Raw genomic sequence first — 27,715 nt, forward strand, 5'->3', positions numbered from 1 at the left:
GAAATTGGGAGACTTTTGGGAAAAATTGGGAATTTTGGGATGACATTCCAAATTTTTGTGTGAAATTCGGGACTTTTGGGGAATTTTCAGGAAATTTGGGAGAAAATTTGGGTATTTTGTGGAAAATTTGGGAATTTTCAGGAATTTCTTGGGAAAATTTGGGGATTTTGGGGGAAAATTTGGGGATTTTGGGGGAATTTTGGGAAAAATCACGGAAATTTGGGAATTTTGGGAATTTTCGGGGAATTATCAGGAAATTTGGGGGAAATTTGGGAATTTTGAGGGGAAATTTGGGAGATCTGGGGGAAATTTGGGAATTTTCAGAAATTTTGGAAAAATTGGGGGAAATTTGGGAATTTTGGGAATTTTCAGGACATTTTGGGGGAAATTTGATGAAAAATTTGGGAGATTTGGGGGAAATTTGGGAGTTTTGGGGGAAATTTTGAGATTTTTGGGTTGAAGTTGGGGAATTTGGGGGAATTTTGGGAAAATTTGAGATTTTAGGGAGAAATTTTGGGGACATTTGGGGATGAAGTTTGGGAGAAATTTAAGATTTTTTTGGGGGAAATTCTGAATTTTGGGCAGAAATTTGGGAATTTTGGGGGGAAAATAAGGTGAAATTAGGAGACTTTTGGGAAAAATTGGGAATTTTGGGATGAAATTCCAGATTTTTTGGGGAAATTTGGGAATTTTTGGGTGAAATTGGGCAGATTTTTGTGGAAAAAAATGGGAAATTTGGGGAGAAAATTGGGAATTTGAAGCGAAATTTGGGGAAAATTAGGGAATTTTTAGAGGGAAATTTGGGAAATTTGAGGTGAAAATATGGGAATATTTGGGAGAAATGTGGGAATTTTGGGGTGAAATTTGGGGATTTTGGGGAAAATTTAGGAATTTTGGGGAAAATTTGGTGCAAAATTTAAGGGATTTGGGAGAACAGAATTTAAGGGGAAATTTGGGGAAAATTTAGGGGAAATTTTGACATTTTTGGGGTGAATTTGGGGAATTTGGGGGGAAGTTTCGGGAAATTGAAGATTTTTTTGGGGAAAATCTGAATTTTGGGCAGAAATTTGGGAATTTTTGGGGTGAAATGAGGAGACTTCTGGGAATAATTTGGAATTTTGGGATGAAATTCGAGATTTTGGGGTAAAATTTGGGAGTTTGGGGGAAATTTTGGGGAATTTTGGGAAAAATTGTGGTGGAATTTGGGAAATTGGGGAAATTTAAGGTGAAAATATGGGAATATTTGGGATAAATGTGGGAATTTTGGGGTGAAATTTGGGGATTTTGGATAAATTTAGGAATTTTGGGGAAAATTTGGTGCAAAATTTAAGGGATTTGGGAAAACGGAATTTAAGGGGAAAATTTATGGTAAATTTTGACATTTTTTGGGGGAATTTGGGGAATTTGGGGGGAAATTTGAGGAAAATTTGAGATTTTAGGGAGAAATTTGGGAATTTTGAGGAAATTTGGGGATGAAATTTGGGGGAAATTTGAGGGTTTTTTTGGAAATTCTGAATTTTGGGCAGAAATTTGGGAATTTTTGGGGTGAAATGAGGAGACTTCTGGGAAAAATTGGGAATTTTGGGATGAAATTCCAGATTTTTGGGTAAAATTTGGGAGTTTTGGGGGAAATTTTGGGGAATTTTGGGAAAAATTGTGGTGGAATATGGGAATTTTTGGGAAAATTTGGGAATCTTGGGAAAAACTTGGGAATTTTCAGGAAATTTGGGAGAAAATTTGGGTATTTTGGGAAAAATCAGGAATTTTGGGAAAAATCAGGGAAATTTGTGAATTTTGGGAATTTTGGGGGAATTTTCAGGAAATTTGGGGGAAATTTGGGGATTTTGGGGGAATTTGATGAAAAATTTGGGAGATTTGGGGGAAATTTGGGAGTCAGAAATTTTTGGAAAAATTGGGGGAAGTTTGGGATTTTTGGGAATTTTCGGGTATTTTTCAGGAAATTTGGGGGAAATTTGGGAATTTTGAGGGGAATTTTGTGAATTTGGGGCAATTTGATGAAAAATTTGGGAGATTTGGGGGAATTTTGGGAGTTTTCAGGAATTGTTGGAAAAATTTGGGAATTTTCAGGACATTTTGGGGGAAATTTGGGAATTTTGAGGGGAAATTTGGGAATTTGGGGGAAATTTGATAGAAAATTTGGGAGATTTGGGGGAAATTTTGAGATTTTTGGGTTGAAATTGGGGAATTTTGGGGGAAATTTGGGGAAAATTTGAGATTTTAGGGAGAAATTTGGGAATTTGGGGGGAAATTTGGGAATTTTGGAGGAAATTTGGGGATTTTGGGGAGAAATTTGGGGATTTAGGGGGAAATTTTGTCTTTTTGGGTAAAATTTGGGAATTTTTTGGGAAATTTGGGAATTTTAACGCTGTTTTTTCCCCTCCCCCTCCGCAGAGATTTCCCTGGAGCCAATGGAGGAGGAGCCGAGGTGGGGGCGTGGCCTAAAGCGGAAATGGGCGTGGCCCAATTTAAAAAACATCAAATTATTTAAAAACTCCCAAAAATTCCCAAAATTTTCAAAAATTGGAAAAAATTTGGGCAAATTTTGGACAAAATTGAAGAAAAAATTTAAAAATCTGCCCCAAAATGGCTGCCAGAAACAGGAAGTGGGCGGGGCTTAATTTAAAAATTCATGGATTTATCCAAAAATTTTTTGGAATTACACCGGAAACGGAATTTTGGAAAAATTCCCAAAATTTTGGGAAAATTTTGGCGAAATTTGGAAAAATTCGAAGGAAAAATTAAAAAATCCAGAACAAAATGGCGGCCGGAAGTTTTTGGGTGACAAAATTTTGGGAATGAAACCGGAAGTGGAATTTGGGGTGGGAATTGGAGGAAAATTCCCAAAATTTTGGGAGAATTTGGGCAAATATGGGAGAAAATTGAAGGAAAAATTGTTAAATCTGCCACAAAATGGCCGCCGGATAAACCAGAAGTGGGCGGGGCTTAACCCGGAAGTAATTAAAATTCACCCTCAAATCAGAAATAAACCGGAAATGGAATTTTGGGGGAAATTCCCAAAATTTTGGGTGAATTTGGGGGAAATTTAAAAGGAAAAATTTAAAAATCTGCAACAAAATGGCTGCCAGAAACAGGAAGTGGGCGGAGCCTAATCAGGAAGTGAATGAAATCCAGTCTAAAACCGGAAGTGGAATTTTGGGGAGGGAATTGGGAACAAAAATGGGGGAAAATGCCGGAAAATCGCCCAAAATTTTGTGGAAATTTCGGAAAAATTTGGCGCAAAAATTCGGAGGCAAAATGGCGGCCAAAAGTGGGCGGGGCTAAAACCGGAAGTGGAATCGGGGAAGGAAATTTGGGACAAAATTGGGAGAAAATTCGACCGAAATTTTGGGAATTTTGGTAAAATTTAGGAAATAAACAAAGAGACAAAATGGCGGCCAAAAGTGGGCGGGGCTAAAACCGGAAGTGGAATCTGGGAAGGAAATTTGGAAGAAAATTGGGGGAAAATTTGACCGAAATTTTGGGAATTTTGGAAAAATTTTAAGTTAAATAAAGTGACAAAATGGCGGCCGAAAGTGGGCGGGGCTAAAACAGGAAGTGGAATTTGGGAAGGAAATTTGGAACAAAATTGGGAGAAAATTTGACCGAAATTTTGGGAATTTTGGAAAAATTTGGGATTAAACAGAGAGACAAAATGGCGGCCGAAAGTGGGCGGGGCTAAACCCGGAAGTGGAATTTGAGAAGGAAATTTGGAACAAAATTGGGGGAAAATTCCAAAAAGTCGAACGAAATTTTGGGAATTTTGTGAAAAATTTAAGAAATAAACAAAGAGACAAAATGGCGGCTAAAAGTGGGAGGGGCCAAAACCGGAAGTGGAATCTGGGAAGGAAATTTGGAACAAAATTTTTTGGGAAAAAATTCGGGAAATTTGACCAAAATTTTGGGAATTTTGGAAAAATTTAGGAAATAAATAAAGAGACAAAATGGCGGCTAAAAGTGGGCGGGGCTAAAACCGGAAGTGGAATCGGGGAAGGAAGTTTCGAACAAAATTGGGAGAAAATTCCAAAAAGTCGAACGAAATTTTGGGAATTTTGGAAAAAATTTAGGAAATAAACAAAGAGACAAAATGGCGGCCAAAAGTGGGCGGGGCTAAAACCGGAAGTGAAATCTGGGAACAAAATTTGGAACAAAATTTTTGGGAGAAAAGTCGAACGAAATTTTGGGAATTTCGGAAAAATTTTACGTTCAACAAAGAGACAAAATGGCGGCCGAAAGTGGGCGGGGCTAAAACCGGAAGTGGGAAGGAAATTTGGAAAAAAATTGGGAGAAAATTCCAGAACATCGACTGAAATTTTGGGAATTTCGGAAAAATTTAGGAAATAAACAAAGAGACAAAATGGCGGCCAAAAGTGGGCGGGGCTAAACCCGGAAGTGGAATCTGGGAAGGAAATTTGGGACAAAATTGGGAGAAAATTCGGGAAAATCGACCGAAATTTTGGGAATTTTGGAAAAATTTAGGAAATAAACAAAGAGACAAAATGGCGGCCAAAAGTGGGCGGGGCCAAAACCGGAAGTGGGAAGGAAATTTGGAAAAAAATTGGGAGAAAAATTCCAAAAATTCGATCGAAATTTTGGAAATTTTGGAAAAATTTTAAGTTAAACAAAGAGCCAAAATGGCGGCCAAAAGTGGGCGGGGCTAAACCCGGAAGTGGGAAGGAAATTTGGAACAAAATTGGGAGAAAATTCCAAAAAATCGACTGAAATTTTGGGAATTTTGGAAAAATTTGAAATTAAACAAAAACACAAAATGGCGGCCAAAAGTGGGCGGGGCTAAAACCCGGAAGTGGAATCAAACCAGGAAGTGAAAATCATTTAAAATTGTGGAAGTGATGACAAAATGGCGGAAGTGGGTGGGGTTAAAACAGGAAGTGACGTCATTTAAAGGGACATGAACCAATTTTGGGGGATGTGGGCGGGGTTTAGAGGAGGGGGCGTGGCCTAACGCGTTGGCCCCGCCCCTTTTCAGTGCCCCGCCCCTTCCGGCCCCGCCCCCGGAAGTGCTGCCGGAGCTGCCGGAGGCGCCGCCCATCATTGACCTGCGCAGGTGGGGACGGAAATTTGGGGGATTTTGGGGCATTTTGGGGGATTTTGGGCATTTTTGGGCAATTAATAAAAATTTTAGGTGAGTTTTGGTGGAGTTTTGGGGGAATTTGGGAGAATTTTGGGAGAATTTAGGGGATTTTTTGAAGTTTTTGGAATTTTTCTGTGATTTTTTTGGGAGTTTTCAGGATTTTTTGGGATAAATTCTTGGATTTTTTAGGGAATTTTGGGAGAGTTTTGAGGAATTTTTGGGATAATTTTGTGGATTTTTTTGGGAATTTTGGGATAGTTCTGGTGCCTTTTTGAGATTTTTTGGGATAAATTCGTGGATTTATTTGGGAATTTTGGGAGAGTTTTGGGGAAATTTTTGAGATTTTTTGGGATAATTTTGTGGATTTTTTTTGGGATCTTTGGGAGAGTTTTAGGATTTTTTGGGACAATTTTGTGGATATCTTTGGGAATTTTGGGAGAGTTTTGGGGATTTTTTGGGATAATTTTTTGGATTTTTTTGGGAATTTTGGGATAGTTTTGGTGACTTTTTACGATTTTCTGGGATAAATTTATGGATTATTTTGGGAATTTTGGGAGAGTTTTGGGGACTTTTTGAGATTTTTTGGGATAATTTTGTGGATTTTTTTGGGGAATTTTGGGAGAGTTTTGGGGAAATTTTTGCGATTTTTTGGGATAATTTTGAGAATTTTTTGGGGGGAATTTTGGGAGAGTTTTGAGGATTTTTTGGGATAAATTAGTGGTTTTTTTGGGAATTTTGGGAAAGTTTTGATGATTTTTTTGATAAATTCGTGGATTTTTTTGGGAATTTTGGAAGAGTTTTGGGGAAATTTTTGGGATCTTTTGGGATAATTTTGTGGATTTTTTTGGGGGGAATTTTGGGAGACTTTTGGTGACTTAACAATTTTTCAGGATAAATTTTGTGGATTTTTTTGGGAATTCCGGGAGACTTTTGGTGACTTTTAAAGATTTTTTGGGATAAATTCGTGGATTTTTTTTGGGGGAATTTTGGGAGAGTTTTGAGGATTTTTTGAGATTTTTTGGTATAAATTCATGGATTTTTTTTTGGAATTTTGGGAGAGTTTTGGGGATTTTTTGGGATAATTTTGTGGATTTTTTTTGGGAATTTTGGGAGAGATTTGGGAAATTTTTTAGGATTTTTTGGGATAAATTCGTGGATTTTTTTTGGAATTTTGGAAGAGTTTTGGGGAAATTTTTGGGATTTTTTTTGGATAATTTTGTGGATTTTTTTGGGAATTCTGAGAGACTTTTGGCGACTTTTAACGATTTTTTGGGATAAATCCATGGAATTTTTTGGGAATTTCGTGACCCATTCCCGTCTCTCCCCAGCCTGATCCTGGACCACGCCCGAGCCCCGGAGGGGGCGGAGCTTAGCGCCATCCTGAGCCCTGATTGGCTGCGGCCCCGCGTGGCCCAAACCTTCGCGTTGTGCTTGGGTGAGCCTTGGCCACGCCCACTTTTCCACAAGCCACGCCCACCCCTTTAAACTCCGCCCCTTTTATTATTAATTAGTTTAACCCCTCCCCTTTGAGCCACGCCCACTTAAGCCACACCCCTTAATTAATTTCCCGCCTATTTTAAGCCCCGCCCACTTAAATTCATTTCGATTCAAGCCCCGCCCACTTTAATAATTTATATTAAAGCCCCGCCCACTTTAAATTATTTACATTTAAACCCCGCCCACTTTATTTTATTTACATTTATTTAATTTCTATTTAAGCCCCGCCCACTTTAAGTCATTTACATTTAGGCCCCACCCACTTTAATTCATTTACATTTAAGCCACGCCCACTTTGCTTTATTTACATTTAAACCCCACCCACTTCATTTTATTTACATTTATTTCATTTCCATTTAAGCCCCGCCCACTTTAAGTCATTTAAATATAAGCTCTGCCCCTTTAAATTTAAGCCCCGCCCACTTTACTTCATTTACATTTAAGCCTTGCCCACTTTAAATCATTTAAATTTAAGCTCCGCCCCTTTAAATTTAACCCCCATCCACTTCAATTCATTTTAAGCCCCGCCCACTTTAACTCATTTAAATTTAAGCCACGCCCACTTCAATTCATTTCCGTCTAAGCCACGCCCACTTTAATTTATTTGAATTTAAGCTTTATTTTATTTACATTTATTCATTTCCATTTAAGCCCCGCCCACTCTAAATTCTTTACATTTAAGCCCCGCCCACTTTATTTCATTTAAATTTAAGTCCCGCCCCTTTTTAAGCCCCGCCCCTTTAAGCCCTTAAGTCTTGCCCCTTTTTCCCTTAATTTGCATAATCTCCGCCCCCACAGAGCTCTGCGCCTCCCATTGGCTGAAGCTGGAGCAGGCGCAGCCCTACGGACCAATCAGGATCAAGCTCCGCCCCGGGCGCCAATAAACCACGCCCACTTCGCCTTATATGGAGTGCTGGTGTGTTTTTGGGGGGATTTTGGGGGTTTTTGGGTAAAATTTGGGGATTTTAGGAATTTTGAACAATTCTAGGGATTTTTTTTGGGTGAATTATGGGAATTTTGGGGTAAAATTTGGGAAATTTTGGGCAATTTTGGCAGAAATTTGGGAATTTTGACTAATTAAAGGGATTTCCTTTGGGTGAAATTTGGGGATTTTGGGGTAAAATTTTGGAAATTTTGGGAATTTAAGGGTGAAATTTGGGAATTTTGAATGATTTTATGGATTTCTTTAGGGTTAAATATGGGAATTTTGGGACAAAATTAGTGAATTTTGGGCCATTTTGGGTGAAATTTTTGATTTTTAAAGACTTTTTGGGAAAATGGGTGAAATTTGGGAATCTTGAAGAAGTTTTGGGAAAAGTTTTGGGTGAAATTTGGGAATTTTGGAGAATTTCTGAGTGACGTTTCTGAATATTTTTGTGAATTTCACAGAATTTTTTAGTGAAATTTCAGAATTTTAGGTGAATTTTGGGTGAAATTTGTGGGATTTGGAGAATTTTTGGGTGAAATTTGAAAATTTTAGACATTTTGGGAGAAATTTGGGGATTTTTGGGTGACATTTAAGGAATTTGGGTGAAGTTTTGGAATTTTTGGGGAAACTAGGGAATTTTATGGGGAAATTTTGGGATTTTGGGAACTTTCGGGTGAAATTTGGGAATTTTGGGCATTTTAGGGATTTCTTTAGGGCTAAAAATGGGAATTTTGGGGTAAAATTTGGGAAATTTTGGGTCTTTTTCGGTGAAATTTGGGATTTTTGAAGATTTTTTGGGAAAATTTTTGGGTGAAATTTGGGAATTTTGGGGTAAAATTTGGAAAATTTTGGGACATTTTTGGTTGAAATTTGGAAATTTGGGGAATTTAAGGCTAAAATTTGGGAATTTTGACTAATTTTAGGGATTTTTTTTGGGGTTAAATATGGGAAATTTGGGGTAAAATTTGGGAAATTTTGGGTAAAATCTTGAAGAATTTTGGGGGAAATTTTTGAGTGAAATTTGGGAATTTTGGAGAATTTCCGGGCGACGTTTCTGAATTTTTGGGGAATTTCAGAGAATTTTTGAGTGAAATTTGAGGATTTTAGGAGAATTTTGGGTGAAATTTGAGGGATTTTGGGCGATTCTGGGTGAAATTTGGGATTTTGGGAAATTTAAGGGCGAAATTTGGGAATTTTGACTGATTTTAGGGATTTTTTTGGGTTAAATATGGGAATTTTGGGGTAAAATTTAGGAAATTTTGGGGCCATTTTGAGTGAAATTTGGGGATTTTGACTAATTTTAGGGATTTTTTTTGGGTGAATTATGGAAATTTTGGGGTAAAATTTGGGGAATTTTTGGCAATTTTGGGTGAAATTTGTGAATTTTGGGAATTTAAGGGATTTATTTTGGGTGAAATATGGGAATTTTGGGGTAAAATTTGGAAATTTTGGGAATTTTTGGGTGAAATTTGGGAATTTTGACTAATTTTAGGGATTTTATTTTGGGTTAAATATGGGAATTTTGGGGTAAAATTTGGGAAATTTCAGGCGATTTGGGGTGAAATTTGGGAGTTTTGAAGAATTTTTGGGAAAATTTTTGGGTGAAATTTGGGAATTTTGGAGAATTTCTGGGTGAAATTTCAGAATTTTTTGAGAATTTCACAAAATTTTTTTAGTGAAATTTCAGAATTTTAGGGAACTTTTGGGTGAAATTTGTGGGATTTGGGTGAAATTTGAAAGTTTTGGGACATTTTGGGAGAAATTTGGGGATTTTTAGGTGAGATTTAAGGAATTTGGGTGAAGTTTCTGAATTTTGGGGGAAAATGGGGAATTTCATTGGGAAATTTGGGGATTTTGGGAATTTTGGGGTGAAATTTCAGAATTTTGAATAATTTTAGGGATTTTATATTGGGTGAAATATGGGAATTTTGGGGTAAAATTTGGGAATTTTTGGGCAATTTTGGGTGAAAATTGGGATTTTTTAAGAATTTTTGGGAAAATTTTTGGGTGAAATTTGGGAATTTTTGAGAATTTCTGAGTCACATTTCAGAATATTTTTGTGATTTTCACAGAATTTTTTAGTGAAATTTGAGACTTTTGGGGAACTTTCGGGTGAAATTTAGGGGATTTGGGAATTTTGGGGTAAAATTTTGGAAATTTTGGGCAATTTTGGGTGAAATTCGGGAATTTTGACTAATTTTAGGGATTTCTTTAGGGTTAAAAATGGGAATTTTGGGGTAAAATTTGGGAAATTTTGGGTCTTTTTCGGTGAAATTTGGGATTTTTGAAGATTTTTTGGGAAAATTTTTGGGTGAAATTTGGGAATTTTGGATTAAAATTTGGGAAATTTTGGGCAATTTTGGGTGAAATTTGGGAATTTTGACTGATTTTAGGGATTTCTTAAGAGTTAAATATGGGAATTTTGGGGTAAAATTTAGGAAAATTTGGGAAAATTTGGGTGAAATTTGGGATTTTTGAAGAATTTTTGGGAAAATTTTTGGGAGAAATTTGTGAATTTAAGGGAATTTCGGGTGAAATTTGGGGGATTTGGGGAATTTTTGGGTGAAATTTGAAAATTTTGGGACATTTTCGGAGAAATTTGGGGATTTTTGGGTGACATTTGAGGAATTTGGGACAAGTTTCTGAATTTTGGGGGAAAATGGGAATTTAATTTTGAAATTTTGGGATTTTGGGTATTTTTGGGAAAAATTTAAGATTTTAGGGAAGTTTTGGCTGAAATTTGGAAAATTTAGGGGAAATTTGGGGGAATTTTTTTGAACTTGGGGATTTTTTGGCTGAAATTTGGAAATTTTGGTGAAATGGGATTTTTGGGAAAATCTGGGTAAAAATTGGGAATTTTGGGGTGAAATTCAGGGATTTTGTAAATTTTGGATAATTTTGTGGAATTTTGGAGTCAAACTTGGGAATTTTGGGGTAAATTCCGGTGGAAATTTGAGATTTTTTTTTTAATTTCAGAAAATTTTGGGAGAAATTTGGGAATTTTAGGAAAAGTTTTCAAATTTGGGAACTTTTAGGTTAAATTTGGAAATTTTAGGGAAAATTTGGGAGAAATTTGGAAATTTTGGGCAAATTTTGGGGAAAATTTGGGGAAATTAGAAGAATTTTGGGGTAAAATTTGGACAATTCTGGGAATTATTGGGAATTTTTTGGTGAAATTTCAAATATTTTTGAATTTTTTAGTGTTTTGGGGAATTTTTGGGTGAATTTTGGAATTTCTGCTGAAATTTTGGGATTTTTTAGGGATTTTTTTGTGAAATTCGTGATTTTTTTAATGATATTTTGAAACTTTTGGATTTTCTGAGTGAAATTTTGGAATTTTTAGGAATTTGGGGGGGATTTTTGGGTGGAATTTGAGCAATTTTGGGGTGAAATTTGGGTAAATTTTGGCAGAAATTTGGGGATTTTTGGGGAATTTTTGGGTGAAATTTGGGGGTTTTTTGGGGTGAATTTGGAGAATTTTGGGAATTATTGCGAATTTTTGGGTGAAAATTGGGAATTTTTGGCAAATATGGGATGAAATTTTTTTAGGGGAAATTTTGTGAATTTTTGGGTAAAATTTGGGGATTTTGGGGAATTTTTTGGTGAAATTTGGGGATTCTGGAAAGAAATTTGGAAGTTTTGGGTGAAATTTGCAAATTTTGAATAATTTTAGGATTTTTTTGGTGAAATTTGGGGATTTTGGGGTAAAATTTGGGTAAATTTTGGCAGAAATTTGGGGATTTTGGGGAATTTTTTGGTGAAATTTGGGGATTTTTGGGTGAAATGTGCGAATTTTTGGGGTGAATTTCAGGAATTTTGGGTAAAAATTGGGGAATTTTGGGAATTATTGTGAATTTTTGGGTGAAACTCGGAAATTTCCGGAAAATCTGCGATGAAATTTTTTTAGGGGAAATTTTGTGAATTTTTGGATAAAATTTGGGGATTTTGGGGAATTTTTTGGTGAAATTTGGGGATTCTGGAGGGAAATTTAAAAGTTTTGGGTGAAATTTGCATATTTTAAATAATTTTAAGGTTTTTTTTTTTGGTGAAATTTGGGGATTTTGGGGTGAAATTTGAGCAATTTTGGGGTGAAATTTGGGTAAATTTTGGCAGAAATTTGGGAATTTTGGGTGAAACTTGGGAATTTTGGGGAATATTTGGGTGTAACTTGAAAATTTTGAGAAATTTGGGAATTTTTTGGGAAATTTTGCGTTAAATATGGGAATTTTTTGGGTGAATTTCAGGAATTTTGGGTGAAATTTGTGGAATTTTGGGAATTATTGTGAATTTTTGGGTGAAACTCGGGAATTTTTGGAAAATCTGGGGTGAATTTTTTTTAGGGGAAGTTTTGTGAATTTTTGGTTAAAATTTGGGGATTTTGGGGAATTTTTTGTTGAAATTTGGGGATTCTGGAGGGAAATTTGGAAGTTTTGGGTGAAATTTGCAAATTTTGAATAATTTTAAGGATTTTTTTTTGTTGGTGAAATTTGGGGATTTTTGGGTGGAATTTGAGCAATTTCAGGGTGAAATTTGGGTAAATTTTGGCAGAAATTTGGGTAAATTTTGGCAGAAATTTGGGGATTTTTTGGGGAATTTTTTGGTGAAATTTGTGGATTTTTGAAAGAAATTTGGAAGTTTTGGGTGAAATTTGCAAATTTTGAATAATTTTAAGGATTTTTTTTTTGGTGAAATTTGGGGGTTTTGGGGTAAAATTTAAACAATTTTGGGGTGAAATTTGGGCAATTTTGGGGTGAAATTTGGGTAAATTTTGGCAGAAATTTGGGGATTTTTGGGGAATTTTTTTGTGAAATTTGGGGGTTTTTTGGGGTGAAATTTTGGGAATTTTGGGTGAATTTTCCAAAATCTTCTGGAATTTGTGGGAATTCCTTTGTTTTTTTTAAGCCCCGCCCCTCAGAACAGACCACGCCCCTTTTTCATCATCCTCCATTTTTATTGGCCGCCGATGACGTCATCCAGCATCCGGCCCAAGATGGCGGCGTGGGCGGGGTCTAAGGAGGCCACGCCCTCCCGGAAGTGCCGCGGGTCGGCCCCGCCCATCTGCCGGAGCAGCGCCAGCAGCGATTGGCTGAGCTCTGGGGGGGCGGGGCCAGAGGGGGCGGGGCCAAGGGGGGAAAAAAGAGAATAAAATGAGAAAAAAATGAGAAAAAAAGAGAAAAAAAGGTAAAAAATCCCCCCCAAAATCCCAAATTTTACCCCAAATTCCCAAATTTTTGTCCCAAATCCCCAAATTCCCAATTTTTCCCTGAAATTCCCCAAAACTCCCTAAATTTATACCCAAATTCCCAATTTTTAGCCCCAAAATTCCCAAATTTCCTCCCAAATCCCTCAAAATTCCTGATTTTTTCCCTCTAAAATCCCCCCGAAATTCCAATTTTTCCTCCAAATTCCCCCAAAATTCCCAAATTTTCCCCAAAATTCCCAAATTTTCCCCTAAAATTTCCCAAAAATTACAAAATTTTCCCCTAAATTCCCAATTTTTCCCCAAATACCCCAAAATCACCCCAAAACTCCCTAAATTTACCCCCAAATTCCCAATTTTTAGCCCCAAAATTCCCAAGTTTCCCCAAAATTTCCAAATTTCCCCCAAAATTCCGATTTTTTCCCCCAAAATTCCAATTTTTACTCCAAAATCCCCAAAAATTCTCCCAAAACACCCAAATTTCTGCCAAAATCCCCTAAAAATTCCCAAATTTTCCCATAAAATTTCCCAAAACTTCCCTAATTTTCCCCAAAATTCCCAATTGTTCCCCAAATTCCCCAAAACTCCCTAAATTTAACCCCAAATTCCCAATTTTTAGCCCTAAAATTCATAAGTTCCCCCAAAATCCCAATTATTTCCCATAAAATCCAAATTTTCCCTCTAAAATTCCAAGAAATTCACCCAAAACACTCAAATTTCAGCCAAAATCCCCCAAAATCCCGAATTTTCCCCAAATACCCCAAAATCTTCCCAAAACTCCCTAAATTTACCTCCAAACTCCCAAATTTTAGCCCCAAAATTCCCAAATTTTAGCCCCAAAATTTTCCAGTTTCCCCCAAATTCCCAAAAATGCTCCCAAAATTCCCATATTTTCCCCTAATATTTCCCCAAAATTCCCAAATTTTCCCCTAAATTCCCAAATTTTTCCTAAAATTCCCAATTTTTAGCCCCAAAATTCCCAAATTTCCTCCAAAATCCCTCAGATTTCCAATTTTTTCCCCCAAAATCCTCCCAAAAATCCGATTTTCCTCCAAATTCCCCCGAAAATTCCCCAAATTTCTCCCCGAAATCCCCAAATTTTCCCCCCAAAATCCAAGTTTTCCCCAAAATTCCCAAAAATTCTCCCAAAACACCCAAATTTCCCCCTAAAATTTCCCAAAATTCCCAAATTTTCCCCCCAAATCCCCCAAAAATCCCGAATTTCCCTCAAATTCCCAATTTTCCCCCAAATTCCCCAAAATCTCCCAAAAACTCCCTAAATTTACCCCCAAATTCCCAATTTTTAGCCCCAAAATTCCCAAATTTCCTCCAAAATCCCTCATATTTCCAATTTTTTCCCCCAAAATCCTCCCAAAATTCAGATTTTCCTCCAAATTCCCCAAAAACTCCCCAAGTTTTCCCCAAATTTCCCCCCAAATCCCCAAATTTCCCCCCAAAATCTCCAAAAATTCCCAAATTTCCTCTAAAATCCCTCAAAATTCCCCATTTTCCCCCCAAAAATCCTCCCAAAATTCTGATTTTCCTCCAAATTCCCCCAATTTTATCCCAAATTTCCCCCCAAAATTCCCAAATTTTCCCATAAAATTTCCCAAAACTTCCATAATTTTCCCCTAAATTCCCAATTGTTCCCCAAATTCCCCAAAACTCCCTAAATTTAACCCCAAATTCCCAATTTTTAGCCCCAAAATTCCCAATTTTCCCAAAATTCCAATTTTTTTCCCTCAAAATCTAACTTTTTCCCCAAAATTCCCCCAAAATCCCCAAATTTCTTCCAAAATCCCTCAAAATTCCCATTTTTTCCCCCCAAAATTCCGATTTTCCTCCAAATTCCCCAAAAATTCCCCAAATTTTGCCCCCAAATCCCCAAATTTCCCCTCCAAAATCCCCAAAAATTCCAAAATTCCCCCCAAATACCCCCAAATTCCCAAATTTTCCCAAAATCTCCCAAAAATTCCCAAATTTCCAGCCAAATTCCCAATTTCCCCCCAAATTCCCCCAAAATTCCCTAAATTTACCCCTAAATTCCGAAATTTTTCCTAAAATTCCCAATTTTTAGCCCCAAATTTCCTCCAAAATCCCTCAAAATTCCCCATTTTTCCCCCCAAAATCCTCCCAAAATTCCGATTTTCCTCCAAATTCCCCCAAAATCTCTCCAAAACTCCCTAAATTTAACCCCAAATTCCCAAATTTTCCACTAAAATCCCCAAATTTTCCCCCAAATCCCAATTTTTCCCCAAAATTCCAAAAAATTCACCGAAAACACCCGAATTTCTGCCAAAATCCCCCAAAATTCCCAAATTTTCCTTCAGAATTTCCCCAAAAATTCCCAAATCTCCCCCGAAATTCCCAAATTTTCCCCTAAATTCCCAGTTTTTCCCCAAAAATCCCAAAATCTCTCCAAAACTCCCCAAATTTTCCCCCAAAACCCCAAATTTCCTCCAAAATCCCTCAAAATTCCCATTTTTTCCCCCCAAAATTCCCCAAAATTCCCAAAATTCCCAAAATTCGGGAATTTCCCACCTGGCGGGAGGCGCTGCAGGGCCAGACCGGGACCGACGGCGCCGACGAATTTCGGGAGGTGAGGGAGGAGCTGAGGGGGCAAAAATTCCCAAATTTGGGAAAATTCCGGAATTTTGGGGGAAATTTGGGGATTTTTGGGGACTTTAGGGGGAATTTTGGGAGGAATTTGGGGGAAAATTGGGAATTTTGGGGCAAAAAATGGGGAAATTTGGGGGGAATTTGGGGGAAAAAAAGGAATTTTTTTTAAGTTTTGGGAATTTTTGGGGAATTTTTTGGGGAATTTTTTTTGAAATTGGAATTTTGGGGGAATTTTAGGATTTTTTAAAAATTTGAGGAGAAGTTTGGGAATTTTGGGGAACTTTGGGATTTATGGGGGAATTTGGGGAGAAATTTTAGAGGATTTTGGGGGAAAATTTGGGAATTATGGGGAATTCGGAGAAAATTGGAATTTTTGGGGGGAATTTTGGCAGACATTTGGCAATTTTGGGGAGAAAATTGGGAATTTTTGGGAATTTGGGGAGAAATTTGGGAGGATTTGGGGGCAAATATAAGAATTTTGAGGGAATTTTGGGATTTTTTGAATTTTGGGGGCAAATTTGGAATTTTTGGGGGAATTTGGAGGAAAATTGGGAAATTTGGTGGAAATTTGGGGGTTTTGGAGGGAATTTTTGGGGGAATTTTGGGAATTTCTACCCAATTTTTTTGCTTATTTTTTTTCCCATATTCTCCCAAAATTTTTCCCGAATTTTGGGGACTTTTTAGGACAAATTTTGGGGTGAACTTGAAGCATTTTGGACCTTCATAATTAGAATTTTTGGTGACATTTTGGCCAAATTTTTTTTGAATTTTTGTTGATTTTTTCATGATTTTTTTCCTGATTTTTTCCCAATTTTTTCCAAATTTTTTCCCGATTTTTTTCTCGATTTCCCCCCAAATTTTGGGAATTTTTAGGACAAATTTTGGGGCGAATTTGGGGCATTTTAGGCCTTCATAATTAGAATTTTTATTGACATTTTGGCCGAATTTTTTTTGAATTTTTGGTGATTTTTTCATGATTTTTTCCCGATTTTTTCCCGATTTTTTCCCGATTTCCCCCCAAATTTTGGAATTTTTAGGGCAAATTTTGAGGTGAATTTCGGGCATTTTGGAGCTTCATAATTAGAATTTTTGGTGATATTTTGACTAAATTTTTTTTTAATTTTTAGTGATTTTTTCCCGATTTTTTTCTGATTTTTGTCCGATTTTTTCAGATTTTTTCCTGATTTTTTCCCGATTTTTTCCCGATTTTTTCCCGATTTTTTCCTGATTTTTTCCCAATTTTTTCCCGATTTTTTTCCCAATTTCCCCCCAAATTTTAGGAATTTTTAGGACAAATTTTTGGGTAAATTTGAGGCATTTCGGCCCTTCATAATTAGAATTTTTTGTGACATTTTGGCCAAATTTTTTTTTAATTTTTAGTGATTTTTTTCCTGATTTTTTCCTGATTTTTTCCCAATTTTTTTCCCGATTTTTTCCCAATTTTTTCCCGTTTTTTCCCCAATTTTTTCCCAATTTTTTCCCCGATTTCCCCCCAAATTTTGGGGATTTTTAGAGCAAATTTTGGGGTGAATTTGGGGCATTTTGGACCTTCATAATTAGAATTTTTAGTGACATTTTGGCCGAATTTTTTTTGAATTTTTGGTGATTTTTTCATGATTTTTTCCCGATTTTTTTCCGGATTTTTTCCCGATTTTTTTCCCAATTTCTCCCCAAATTTTGGGAATTTTTGGGGCAAATTTTGGGGTGAATTTGGGGCATTTTGGCCCTTCAAAATTAGAATTTTTTGTGACATTTTGACCAAATTTTATTTGAATTTTTGGTGATTTTTTGGTGATTTTTTCCGGATTTTTTTCCAATTTTTTTCCGATTTTTTTCCCAATTTCCCCCCAAATTTTGGGGGTTTTTGGGGCGGATTTTGGGGTGAATTTGGGGCATTTTGGTCCTTCATAATTAGAATTTTTGGTGACATTTTGGCCAAATTTTTTTTTAATTTTTGGTGATTTTTTCCCAATTTTTTCCCGTTTTTTTCCCGATTTTTTTCCCAATTTTCCCCCAAATTTTAGCAATTTTTAGGACAAATTTTGGGGTGAATTTGGGGCATTTTGGCCCTTCAAAATTAGAATTTTTGGTGACATTTTGAGTCAATTTTTTTTGAATTTTTGGTGATTTTTTCATGATTTTTTTCCGATTTTTTCCCGATTTTTTCCCGATTTTTTTCCGATTTTTTCCCGATTTTTCCCCAATTTTTCCCAATTTTTTCCCAATTTCCCCCCAAATTTTGGGAGTTTTTAGGGCAAATTTTGGGGTGAATTTGGGGCGTTTTGGACCTTCATAATTAGAATTTTTGGTGACATTTTGGCCAAATTTTATTTTAATTTTTGGTGATTTTTTCCCAATTTTTTCCCGATTTTTTTCCAATTTTTTCCCGATTTTTTCCCAATTTTTTCCCGATTTTTTCCCCAATTTCTCCCCAAATTTTGGGGGTTTTTGGGGCGGATTTTGGGGTGAATTTGGGGCATTTTAGACCTTCATAATTAGAATTTTTAGTGACATTTTGGCCAAATTTTTTTGAATTTTTGGTGATTTTTTTCCCGATTTTTTTCAGGATTTTTTCCCAATTTTTTCCCAATTTTTTCCCGATTTTTTCCCGATTTTTTTCCCAATTTCCTCCCAAATTTTAGTAATTTTTAGGACAAATTTTTGGGTAAATTTGAGGCATTTTGGCCCTTCATAATTAGAATTTTTAGTGACATTTTGGCCAAATTTTTTTTGATTTTTTAGTGATTTTTTTCCCGATTTTTTTCACGATTTTTTCCTGATTTTTTCCCGATTTTTTTCCGATTTTTTCCCGATTTTTTTCCCAATTTCCCCCCAAATTTTGGGAGTTTTTGGGGCGGATTTTGGGGTGAATTTGGGGCATTTTGGGGCTCACCATGTCTGGCCCCGCCCCCAGAAGGAATTTCAGCACCGGCTCCTCCTCCTCGAAATCCTCCGAAATCGGCAACGCCCCCAAAACCAGCGGCAGCACCTGAGGGAACCGGATCGGACCAGTATAAACCAGTTCAAACCAGTATGGACCAGTATGGACCAGTTTGGACCAGTATAAACCAGTATGGACAAAAAAAACCCGGTAAAAAATGGAAAAAAAATGTAAAAACCAGTAAAAAAACAGTAAAAACCAGTATAAACCAGTATGAACCAGTATAAACCAGTATAAACCAGTATAAACCAGTACAAACCAGTATAAACCAGTACAAACCAGTATAAACCAGTACAGGGAGTAAAAAACAGCAAAAAAAGCGGAAAAAAATGGTAAAAAATGGTTAAAAAATGGTAAAAACCAGTAAAAACCAGTATAAACCAGTATAAACCAGTATAAACCAGTATAAAACAGTATAAACCAGTATAAACCAGTACAAACCAGTATAAACCAGTATAAACCAGTATAGGGAGAAAAAACAACAAAAAAAACAGAAAAAACGGTAAAAAATGGTTAAAAAATGGTAAAAACCAGTATGAGGTTAATGATAGAGACCAGTATAAACCAGTATAAACCAGTATAAACCAGTATAAACCAGTATAGCTGAAAAAATCCAGAAAAAAATAGGAAAAAATGGTAAAAAATTGTAAAAACCAGTATAAACCAGTATAAACCAATATAAACCAATATAGGTTAAAAAAGCAGAATAAAAACAGGAAAAAATAGTAAAAAATGGTAAAAAATGGTAAAAACCAATAAAAACCAGTATAGACCAGTATAAACCAGTATAAACCAGTATAAACCAGTATAAACCAGTATAAACCAGTATAAACCATTATAGGTGAAAAAAATCCAGAAAAAAATAGTAAAAAATGGTAAAAAATTGTAAATACCAGTATGAACCAGTAAAAACCAGTATGGACCAATATAAACCAGTATAAACCAGTATAAACCAGTATGAGATCAATGATATAGACCATTTAAAACCAGTATAAACCAGTAGAAACCAGTATAAACCAGTACCAAATCACCCATTTTTAACCCATTTTTCCCCATTTTTAACCCATTTTTTCCCCGTTTTTCCCCATTTTTCCCCCATTTTCCCCCTCCCAGTCCCTCCCAGTATAAACCAGTACAAACCAGTACAAACCAGTAACCTCAAACCGCCTTTTCCCCCATTTTTAACCCTTTCTCTCCCATATTTCCCCCATTTTTCGGCCGTTTTTTGCCCAATTTTTGCCGTTTTTGCCCCATTTTTTCCCCTCCCAGTCCCTCCCAGTCCCTCCCAGTATAAACCAGTATAAACCAGTACAAACCAGTACAAACCAGTACTGAACACCCCATTTTTAACCCTTTCTCCCCCATTTTTCGCCCGTTTTTTGCCCGTTTTTTGCCCGTTTTTTGCCCGATTTTCGCCGGTTTTTGCCCAATTTTCGCCGTTTTTTCCCCATTTTTCCCCTCCCAGTCCCTCCCAGTCCCTCCCAGTCCCTCCCAGTATAAACCAGTATAAACCAGTACAAACCAGTACTGAACACCCCATTTTTAACCCTTTCTCCCCCATTTTTCCCCATTTTTTGCCCAATTTTCGCCCAATTTTCGCCGTTTTTTTCCCAATTTTCGCCGTTTTCGCCCATTTTTTCCGCCTTTCCCCCCTCCCAGTCCCTCCCAGTCCCTCCCAGTCCCTCCCAGTATAAACCAGTACAAACCAGTACAAACCTGCGGGAGGGGCGCCCCCCTCTGTCGCACCAACGCCCCCAAAATGTTGTCCCGGACCCGCCCCGGCCCCTCCCCCCGCAGGGCGTGGCAGCAAAGCTCCGCCCCCGGCCACGCCCCCCTGCAGCTCATTAAGGAAAATGGGCGGGGATTATGCTAATGTAGGATTTGGGGGCGTGGTTTGTCAATTTGATTGACATGTGGGCGTGGCTTAAAGGGAAAGGGGCGGGGCTTGGCAGGAAAGGGGCGGGGCTTATGCTAATATGGCATTTGGGGGCGTGGTTTGCGGGTTTGATTGACATGGGGGCGTGGCTTAAAGGGAAAGGGGCGTGGATTATGCTAATATGGGGTTTGTGGGCTTGATTGACATGTGGGCGTGGCTTAAAGAGAAAGGGGCGTGGCTTAAAGGGAAAAGGGCGGGGCAAATGCTAATATTGGACTTGTGGGCGTGGTTTGCGGGTTTTGATTGACATGGGGGCGTGGCTTAGGGGAAGGGGGTGTGGCTTAAGGCTAATTTATGCGATGTGGGCGTGGCTTAAGGGGTTTTAAAGGATATGGGCGGGGCTTAAGGGTGGTGGGAGGGGTTTAAGGGGTTTTAAATGGATGCGGGCGGGGCTAAAGGTTAATTAATGCAAATTGGGCGTGGTTTAAGAGCAGTGGGCAGGGCTTGGAGCCATTTAATTACAATGTGGGCGGGGCTTAAGGGGTTTTAATGACATGTGGGCGGGGCTTATCTAATTAATGCTATGTGGGCGAGGTTTAGGGTTAATTAATGCAATGAGGGCGTGGCTTAAGGGGTTTTAAGGGATGTGGGCGGGGCTTAAGACTAATTAATGCAATGTGGGCGTGGTTTAAGGGGTTTTAATTAAATGTGGGTGGGGCTTAAGGCTAATTAATGCAATGTGGGCGTGGCTTAAGGGGTTTTTAGGGGATATGGGCGGGGCTTAAGGGTGGTGGGTGGAGCTTAAGCTAATTAATGCAATGTGGGTGGGGCTTAAGGCTAATTAATGCATTGTGGGCATAATTTAAGGGGTTTTAAGGAATGTGGGCGGGGCTTAAGGCTAATTAATGCAATGTGGGCGTGGTTTAAAGGGGTTTAAAGGAATGTGGGCGGGGCTTAAGGGTAATTAATGCAATGTGGACGTAATTAAGGGGGTTTTTAATTAATGTGGGCGGGGCTTAGGGCTAATTAATGCAATGTGGGCGTGGCTTAAGGGGTTTTAATGGAATGTGGGTGTCGTTTAAGGCTAATTAATGAGATGTGGGCGTGGCTTAAAGGGTTTTAATGGAATGTGGGCGGGGCTTATGTTTAATTATTGCAATGTGGGCGTGGTTTAGGGGTTTTAAAGGATGTGGGCGGGGCTTAAGGGTGGTGGGAGGGGTCTAAGGCTAATTAATGCAATGTGGGCATAATTTAAGGGGTTTTTAATTAATGTGGGCGGGGCTTAAGGCTAATTAATGTAAAGTGGGCGGAGCTTAAGGCTAATTAATGCAATGTGGGCGTGGTTTAAGGGGTTTTAATGGGATGTGGGCAGGGCTTAAGGCTAATTAATGCAATGTGGGTGTGGCTTAAGGCTAATTAATGCAATTTGGGTGGGGCTTAAGGTTAATTAATGCAATGTGGGCATAATTTAAGGGGTTTTAATTGAATGTGGGCGGGGCCTAAGGCTAATTAATAAATGTGGATGTGACTTACGGCTAATTAATCCCTTATAATGAAATATGGGTGTGGCTTAAGGCAATGTGGGCGTGGCTTAATTATTAATGGAAAAGTGGGCGGGGCTTAAGGGTAATTAATGCAAGGTGGGCGTGGCTTAATACCTTATAATGAAATATGGGTGTGGCTTAAGGGAATGTGGGCGTGGCTTAAGGGAATGTGGGCGTGGCTTAAATAATATTAATGAGAAGTGGGCGTGGCCTAAAGCAATGTGGGTGTGTCTTAAATAATATTATTAAAAATGGGCGAGGCTTAATGAATATTAATGAAAAGTGGGCGTGGTCTAAGGGAATGTGGGCGTGGCTTAAATAATATTAAAGTGGGCGTGGTTAAAGGAATATTAATGAGAAGTGGGCGTGGCCTAATGGATAATGGGCGCAGCTTAATGATAATTAAAAGTGGGTGTGGCTTAAGGCAATGTGGGCGTGGCTTAAACGATATTAATGGAAAACTGGGCGGGGCTTAATCCACTATAAAAACATGGGCGTGGCTTAAGAGATTATGGGCGTGGCTTAAATAACATTAATTAAAAGTGGGTGTGGCTTAAGGGTTTGTGGCCGTGGCTTAAATAATATTAATGGAAAAGTGGGCGTGGCCTAAGGCAATGTGGGCGTGGCTTAAATACTATTAATGAAAAGTGGGCGTGGCTTAAGGGAATGTGGGCGTGACTTAAATATTACTGAAAAGTGGGCGTGGCTTAAGGTAACGTGGGCGTGGCTTAACTAATATTAATGAAAAGTAGGCATGGCTTAAGGCAATGTGGGCGTGGCTTAAATAATAAGTGGGCGTGGTTTGAGGAAATGTGGGCGTGGCCTAATGAATATTAATGAAAAGTGGGCGTGGTTTAAAAATGTGGGCGTGGTTTAAATTATAATTAAAAGTGGGCATGGCTTAAGGGAATGTGGGCGTGGCTTACAGTTGGTGGGAGTGGCTTACCGCCCCCCAAGCCCCTCCCCCTTCATCCCGATTGGCGGATACTCCTGGTGGGCGTGTCCCACGGCCTCTCCGATCCGACCAATGGCGTAGAAGGCGTTGGCCCTGACCTCGGGGTCGGCGTCGCCGACAGCCAATCGGAAAGCAGGACCCAAATCCGGCAGAAAGGGCGTGGCCTCGGCGCCGAGGGCGTGGCCCAGCTGGCCAATCACGGCCCCCGCCCAGGACCGCGCCCCCGGGTGGGCGGGGTCAGCCAGAGCGGCCAATAGGGAGGGGAGGATTCGGCGGAAGAGGCGGGGCGGGAAGGACACGCCCCTTCCGGTCCCGGCCACGCCCACCCGCGACATGGCCACGCCCACTTCCGGCAGCCAATCGGAGGCGGTCTCGCGGAGTTCGGAGCGCTGAGAGGTCTGGGGGGGGTAAAAGGGTACTGGTTTGTACTGGGAGGGACTGGGAGGGACTGGGAGGGACTGGGAGGGACTGGGAGGGACTGGGAGGGGACTGGGAGGGACTGGGAGGGACTGGGAGGGGACTGGGATGAACTGGGAGGGGACTGGGAAGCCAAACTGGGCAAACTGGGAGAGACTGGGAGTTACTGGGAGGGACTGGGAGGGAACTGGGATGAACTGGGAATGGGTTTGGGATTTGGGGTTACTGGGATGGACTGGGATCAAACTGGGAGGGAACTGGGAGGGGCTGGGCCATACTGGGAGGGGTTGGTATGAACTGGGAGGGAACTGGGATGAACTGGGACAGACTGGGAGGGCCTGGGAATGAGATTTGAGGTTACTGGGAGGAACTGGGATCAAACTGGGATCAACTCGGAGGGACTGGGAGGGACTGGGAGGGACTGGGATGAACTGGGAGGGACTGGGAGGGACTGGGAGGGACTGGGAGGGACTGGGAGGGAACTGGGATTAAACTGGGAGGGACTGGGACAGACTGGGATGAACTGGGAATGGAGTTTGGGGTTACTGGGATGAACTGGGGTCAACTGGGAGGGACTGGGATGAACTGGGAGGAACTGGGAATGGGTTTGGGGTTACTGGGAGGAACTGGGAGGAGCTGGGACAAACTGGGATCAACTGGGAGGGACTGGGATGAATTGGGACAGACTGGGAAGGAACTGGGAGGGGACTGGGCCATACTGGGATCAAACTGGAAGGGTTTGGGATGAACTGGGAGGGAACTGGGATGAACTGGGCAGTACTGGGAGGGACTGGGAGGGGGTTTGGGTTATACTGGGAGTTACTGGGATCAAACTGGGATGAACTGGGAGGGACTGGGAGGGAACTGGGATGAACTGGGAATGGGATTTGGGGTTACTCGGATGAACTGGGAGGCACTGGGATCAAACTGGGACAAACTGGGAATAGGGTTTGTGGTTATTGGGAGGGACTGGGATCAAACTGGGAGGGAGTGGGAGGGGGTTTGGGTTATACTGGGTTATACTGGGAGGGACTGGGAGGGAACTGGGATGGACTGGGAATGGGTTTTGGGGTTACTGGGATGAACTGGGATCAAACTGGGATCAAACTGGAAGGGTTTGGGATGAACTGGGAGAGAACTGGGATGAACTGGGAGAGAACTGGGATGAACTGGGAATGGGTTTGGGGTTACTGGGATGAACTGGGACCAAACTGGGATGAACTGGGAGCCCCTCCCCCACCTCCTCCTCATCATCACCGTCCCCATTCGCTCTCAAACAGGCGATCTGTAAAAAAAGGGGGTGGGCGGGGCTTAATAAGCCACGCCCACCCCTTCAAACTACGCCCACACACCCCAAACCACGCCCCCATTGGTTATTCCACTTTAAGCCACACCCCCCAACCTTTAAACCACGCCCCCATTGGTTATTTCTATTTAAGCCACGCCCCCATTGGTTATTTCCCTTTAAGCCACGCCCCCAACCTTTAAACCACGCCCCCAACCTTTAAACCACGCCCCCATTGGTTATTCACCTTTAAGCCACGCCCCAACCTTTAAACCACGCCCCCATTGGTTATTTCTATTTAAGCCACGCCCCCATTGGTTATTTCCCTTTAAGCCACGCCCCCAACCTTTTAACCACGCCCCCATTGGTTATTCCCCTTTAAGCCACGCCCCCAACCTTTAAACCACGCCCCCATTGGTTATTCCTTTTTAAGCCACGCCCACCTTTACTTAAACCACGCCCACATAACTTTAAGCCACGCCCACCACATTTAAACCACGCCCATTCTATTTTAAGCCACGCCCACCCCATTTAAGCCACGCCCACCCCATTTAAGCCCCGCCCCTTTCATTTACCTGCCCAACGATGACGTCACACAGGGCTCGGCCAATGGGCTCCAGCCATTCCGGGGGGGCGTGGCCTGGGGGCTGCAGGATCCGCCCGACCCCGCCCACCGCCCCCAAGGCCCCGCCCACTTCCGGCTCCGCCCGCAGCCCCTCCAGCAGGGCCCGGAACGCCCCCTGGTGGGCGGGGGAGGGGCCTGCGGGAACCAGTATGGACCAGTATAAACCAGTATGGACCAGTATGGACCAGTATAAACCAGTATGGACCAGTATAAACCAGTATAAACCAGTATGGACCAGTATAAACCAGTATGGACCAGTATAAACCAGTTCAAACAAGTACAAACCAGTTTAACCCCTTTTTCCCCAAATTTTTTCCATTTTTTCCGAATTTTTCCCATTTTTGACCCATTTTTGGTGCACAAAATTCCAGTATAAACCAGTATAAACCAGTTTAACCTCTTTTTTCCCCATTTTTCCCCATTTTTTCCCAATTTTTTTTGAATTTTCCCCCATTTTTCCCATTTTTGACCCATTTTGGTGATCCAAATCCCAGTATAAATCAGTATAAGCCAGTATAAACCAGTTCAAACCAGTATAAACCAGTTTAACCCCTTTTAACCCATTTTCCGCATTTTTTCCCAATTTTTTCCCATTTTTCCCATTTTTGACCAATTTTTGGTGCACAAAATCCCAGTATAAACCAGTATAACCCAGTAAAAACCAGTTTGACCCTTTTTCCCCCATTTCCCCCCATTTTTTCCCATTTTGTCCTTTTTTCCCCATTTTTCCCCATTGTTTCCCATTTTTCCCATTTTTGACCCATTTTTGGTGCACAAAATCCCAGTATAAACCAGTATAAACCAGTATAAACCAGTTTGACCCTTTTCTTCCCATTCCTCCCTGTTGTTTTCCCATTTTTTACCCATTTTTCCCCATTTTTTCCTATTTTTCCCAATTTTTTCACATTTTTGACCCATTTTGGTGATGAAAATCCCAGTATAAACCAGTATAAACCAGTTCAAACCAGTTCAAACCAGTATAAACCAGTTTAACCCCTTTTTCCCCCATTTTTCCCCATTTTTTCCCATTTTTTCCTCATTTTTCCCCAATTTTTTCCCCTTTTTCCCATTTTTGACCCATTTTTGGTGGACAAAATCCCAGTATAAACCAGTTCAAACCAGTATAAACCAGTACAAACCAGTACAAACCAGTAAAAACCAGTATAAACCAGTTTAACCCCTTTTTTCCCCATTTTTCTAATTTTTTTCCCATTTTTCCCATTTTTGACCCATTTTTGGGACACAAAATCCCAGTATAAACCAGTATAAACCAGTATAAACCAATTTAACCCTTTTTCCCCATTTTCCCTCATTATTTTCCAATTTTTTTCCCCTTTTTTTACAATTTTTTTCCCATTTTTTTGCCATTTTTTTCCCATTTTTTTACAATTTTTTCCCATTTTTTCCCCATTTTTTCCCATTTTTCCCCATTTTTGATGCTCCCAGTTGCCCTCCCAGGCAAAAAATCCCAGTATAAACCAGTATAAACCAGCCCAAAACATCCCAAACCAGTACAAACCAGTATAAACCAGTATAAACCAGTATAAACCAGTATAAACCAGTATAAACCAGTATAGAACCAGTATAAACCAGTATAAACCAGTATAAACCAGTATAAAACATCCCAAACCAGTACAAACCAGTACAAACCAGTACAAACCAGTATAAACCAGTATAAACCAGTATAAACCAGTACAAACCAGTACAAACCACTATAAACCAGTACAAACCAGTATAAACCAGTACAAACCAGTATAAACCAGTATAAACCAGTACAAACCAGTTTGCGGCGCCCTCCCGCAGCAGCTCAGGCTCCCCAGGGCTTCGTAGGCGGCGCCTCTGACGCGGCACTGGGGGAACTGGGAGGGAACTGGGGGTTACTGGTTTGTACTGGTTTGTACTGGTTTGTACTGGGAGGGGGTTGGGGGTTACTGGTTTATACTGGGAGGGACTGGGAGGGGCTCACCTGGGTCAGATCCAAGATGGCCGCCAGGAGGGGCTCCAGGTGGGGCAGCAACGCGGAGCTGGGACAGTAAAAACCAGTATAAACCAGTATAGACCAGTATAAACCAGTATGGACCAGTATAAACCAGTATGGACCAGTATGGACCAGTATAAACCAGTATGGACCAGTATGGACCAGTATAAACCAGTATGGACCAGTATAGACCAGTATAAACCAGTATAAACCAGTATGGACCAGTATGGACCAGTATGGACCAGTATAAACCAGTATGGACCAGTATGGACCAGTATGGACCAGTATAAACCAGTATGGACCAGTATGGACCAGTATGGACCAGTATAAACCAGTATGGACCAGTATAAACCAGTATGGACCAGTATAAACCAGTATAAACCAGTATAGACCAGTATGGACCAGTATAAACCAGTATGGACCAGTATGGACCAGTATAAACCAGTATAAACCAGTATGGACCAGTATAAACCAGTATAAACCAGTAACTCCAAAATTCCCATTTCACCCATTTTTAACCCTTTAAAATCCGAATTTTTCCCCATTTTTTTGGCCATTTTTTGCCCGATTTTCCCCATTTTTCCCCCATTTTTCCCCTCCCAGTTCCCTCCCAGTATAAACCAGTACAAACCAGTATAAACCAGTACAAACCAGTACAAACCAGTAACCCCAAACCCCATTTCACCCATTTTTAACCGTTTAAAATCCGATTTTTTCCCCCATTTTTTGGCCATTTTTTT

General features: G+C 39.9%; 2 protein-coding genes across 4 annotated transcripts in view; one reads left to right on the forward strand and one right to left on the reverse strand.

The window, feature by feature from the left end:
* REC8 (REC8 meiotic recombination protein) overlaps positions 1-7,511 on the forward strand; it is a 31,826-nt gene extending 24,315 nt beyond the window's left edge. The window contains exons 11-14 of the mRNA XM_072921255.1: positions 2,413-2,446; positions 5,006-5,083; positions 6,439-6,545; positions 7,406-7,511. Of these exons, the coding sequence (XP_072777356.1) occupies positions 2,413-2,446; positions 5,006-5,083; positions 6,439-6,545; positions 7,406-7,491 (305 nt within the window). The 3' untranslated portion in view covers positions 7,492-7,511. The remainder of the gene's footprint in view (positions 1-2,412; positions 2,447-5,005; positions 5,084-6,438; positions 6,546-7,405) is intronic.
* A 4,954-nt stretch (positions 7,512-12,465) lies between these two features.
* The window catches only part of IPO4 (importin 4), a 62,843-nt gene continuing 47,593 nt past the window's right edge, over positions 12,466-27,715 (reverse strand). For all 3 annotated transcript variants that reach the window (XM_072921242.1, XM_072921241.1, XM_072921239.1), the window contains 9 exons: positions 26,964-27,021; positions 26,778-26,856; positions 24,948-25,132; positions 24,328-24,372; positions 22,704-23,068; positions 20,012-20,129; positions 18,248-18,343; positions 15,277-15,346; positions 12,466-12,628 (listed from right to left, as the gene is read on the reverse strand). In XM_072921242.1, the coding sequence (XP_072777343.1) occupies positions 12,486-12,628; positions 15,277-15,346; positions 18,248-18,343; positions 20,012-20,129; positions 22,704-23,068; positions 24,328-24,372; positions 24,948-25,132; positions 26,778-26,856; positions 26,964-27,021 (1,159 nt within the window). In that variant the 3' untranslated portion in view covers positions 12,466-12,485. The remainder of the gene's footprint in view (positions 12,629-15,276; positions 15,347-18,247; positions 18,344-20,011; positions 20,130-22,703; positions 23,069-24,327; positions 24,373-24,947; positions 25,133-26,777; positions 26,857-26,963; positions 27,022-27,715) is intronic.

Source organism: Taeniopygia guttata, chromosome 36 (assembly GCF_048771995.1).
Source record: "Taeniopygia guttata chromosome 36, bTaeGut7.mat, whole genome shotgun sequence".
NCBI classification, from domain to species: domain Eukaryota; kingdom Metazoa; phylum Chordata; class Aves; order Passeriformes; family Estrildidae; genus Taeniopygia; species Taeniopygia guttata.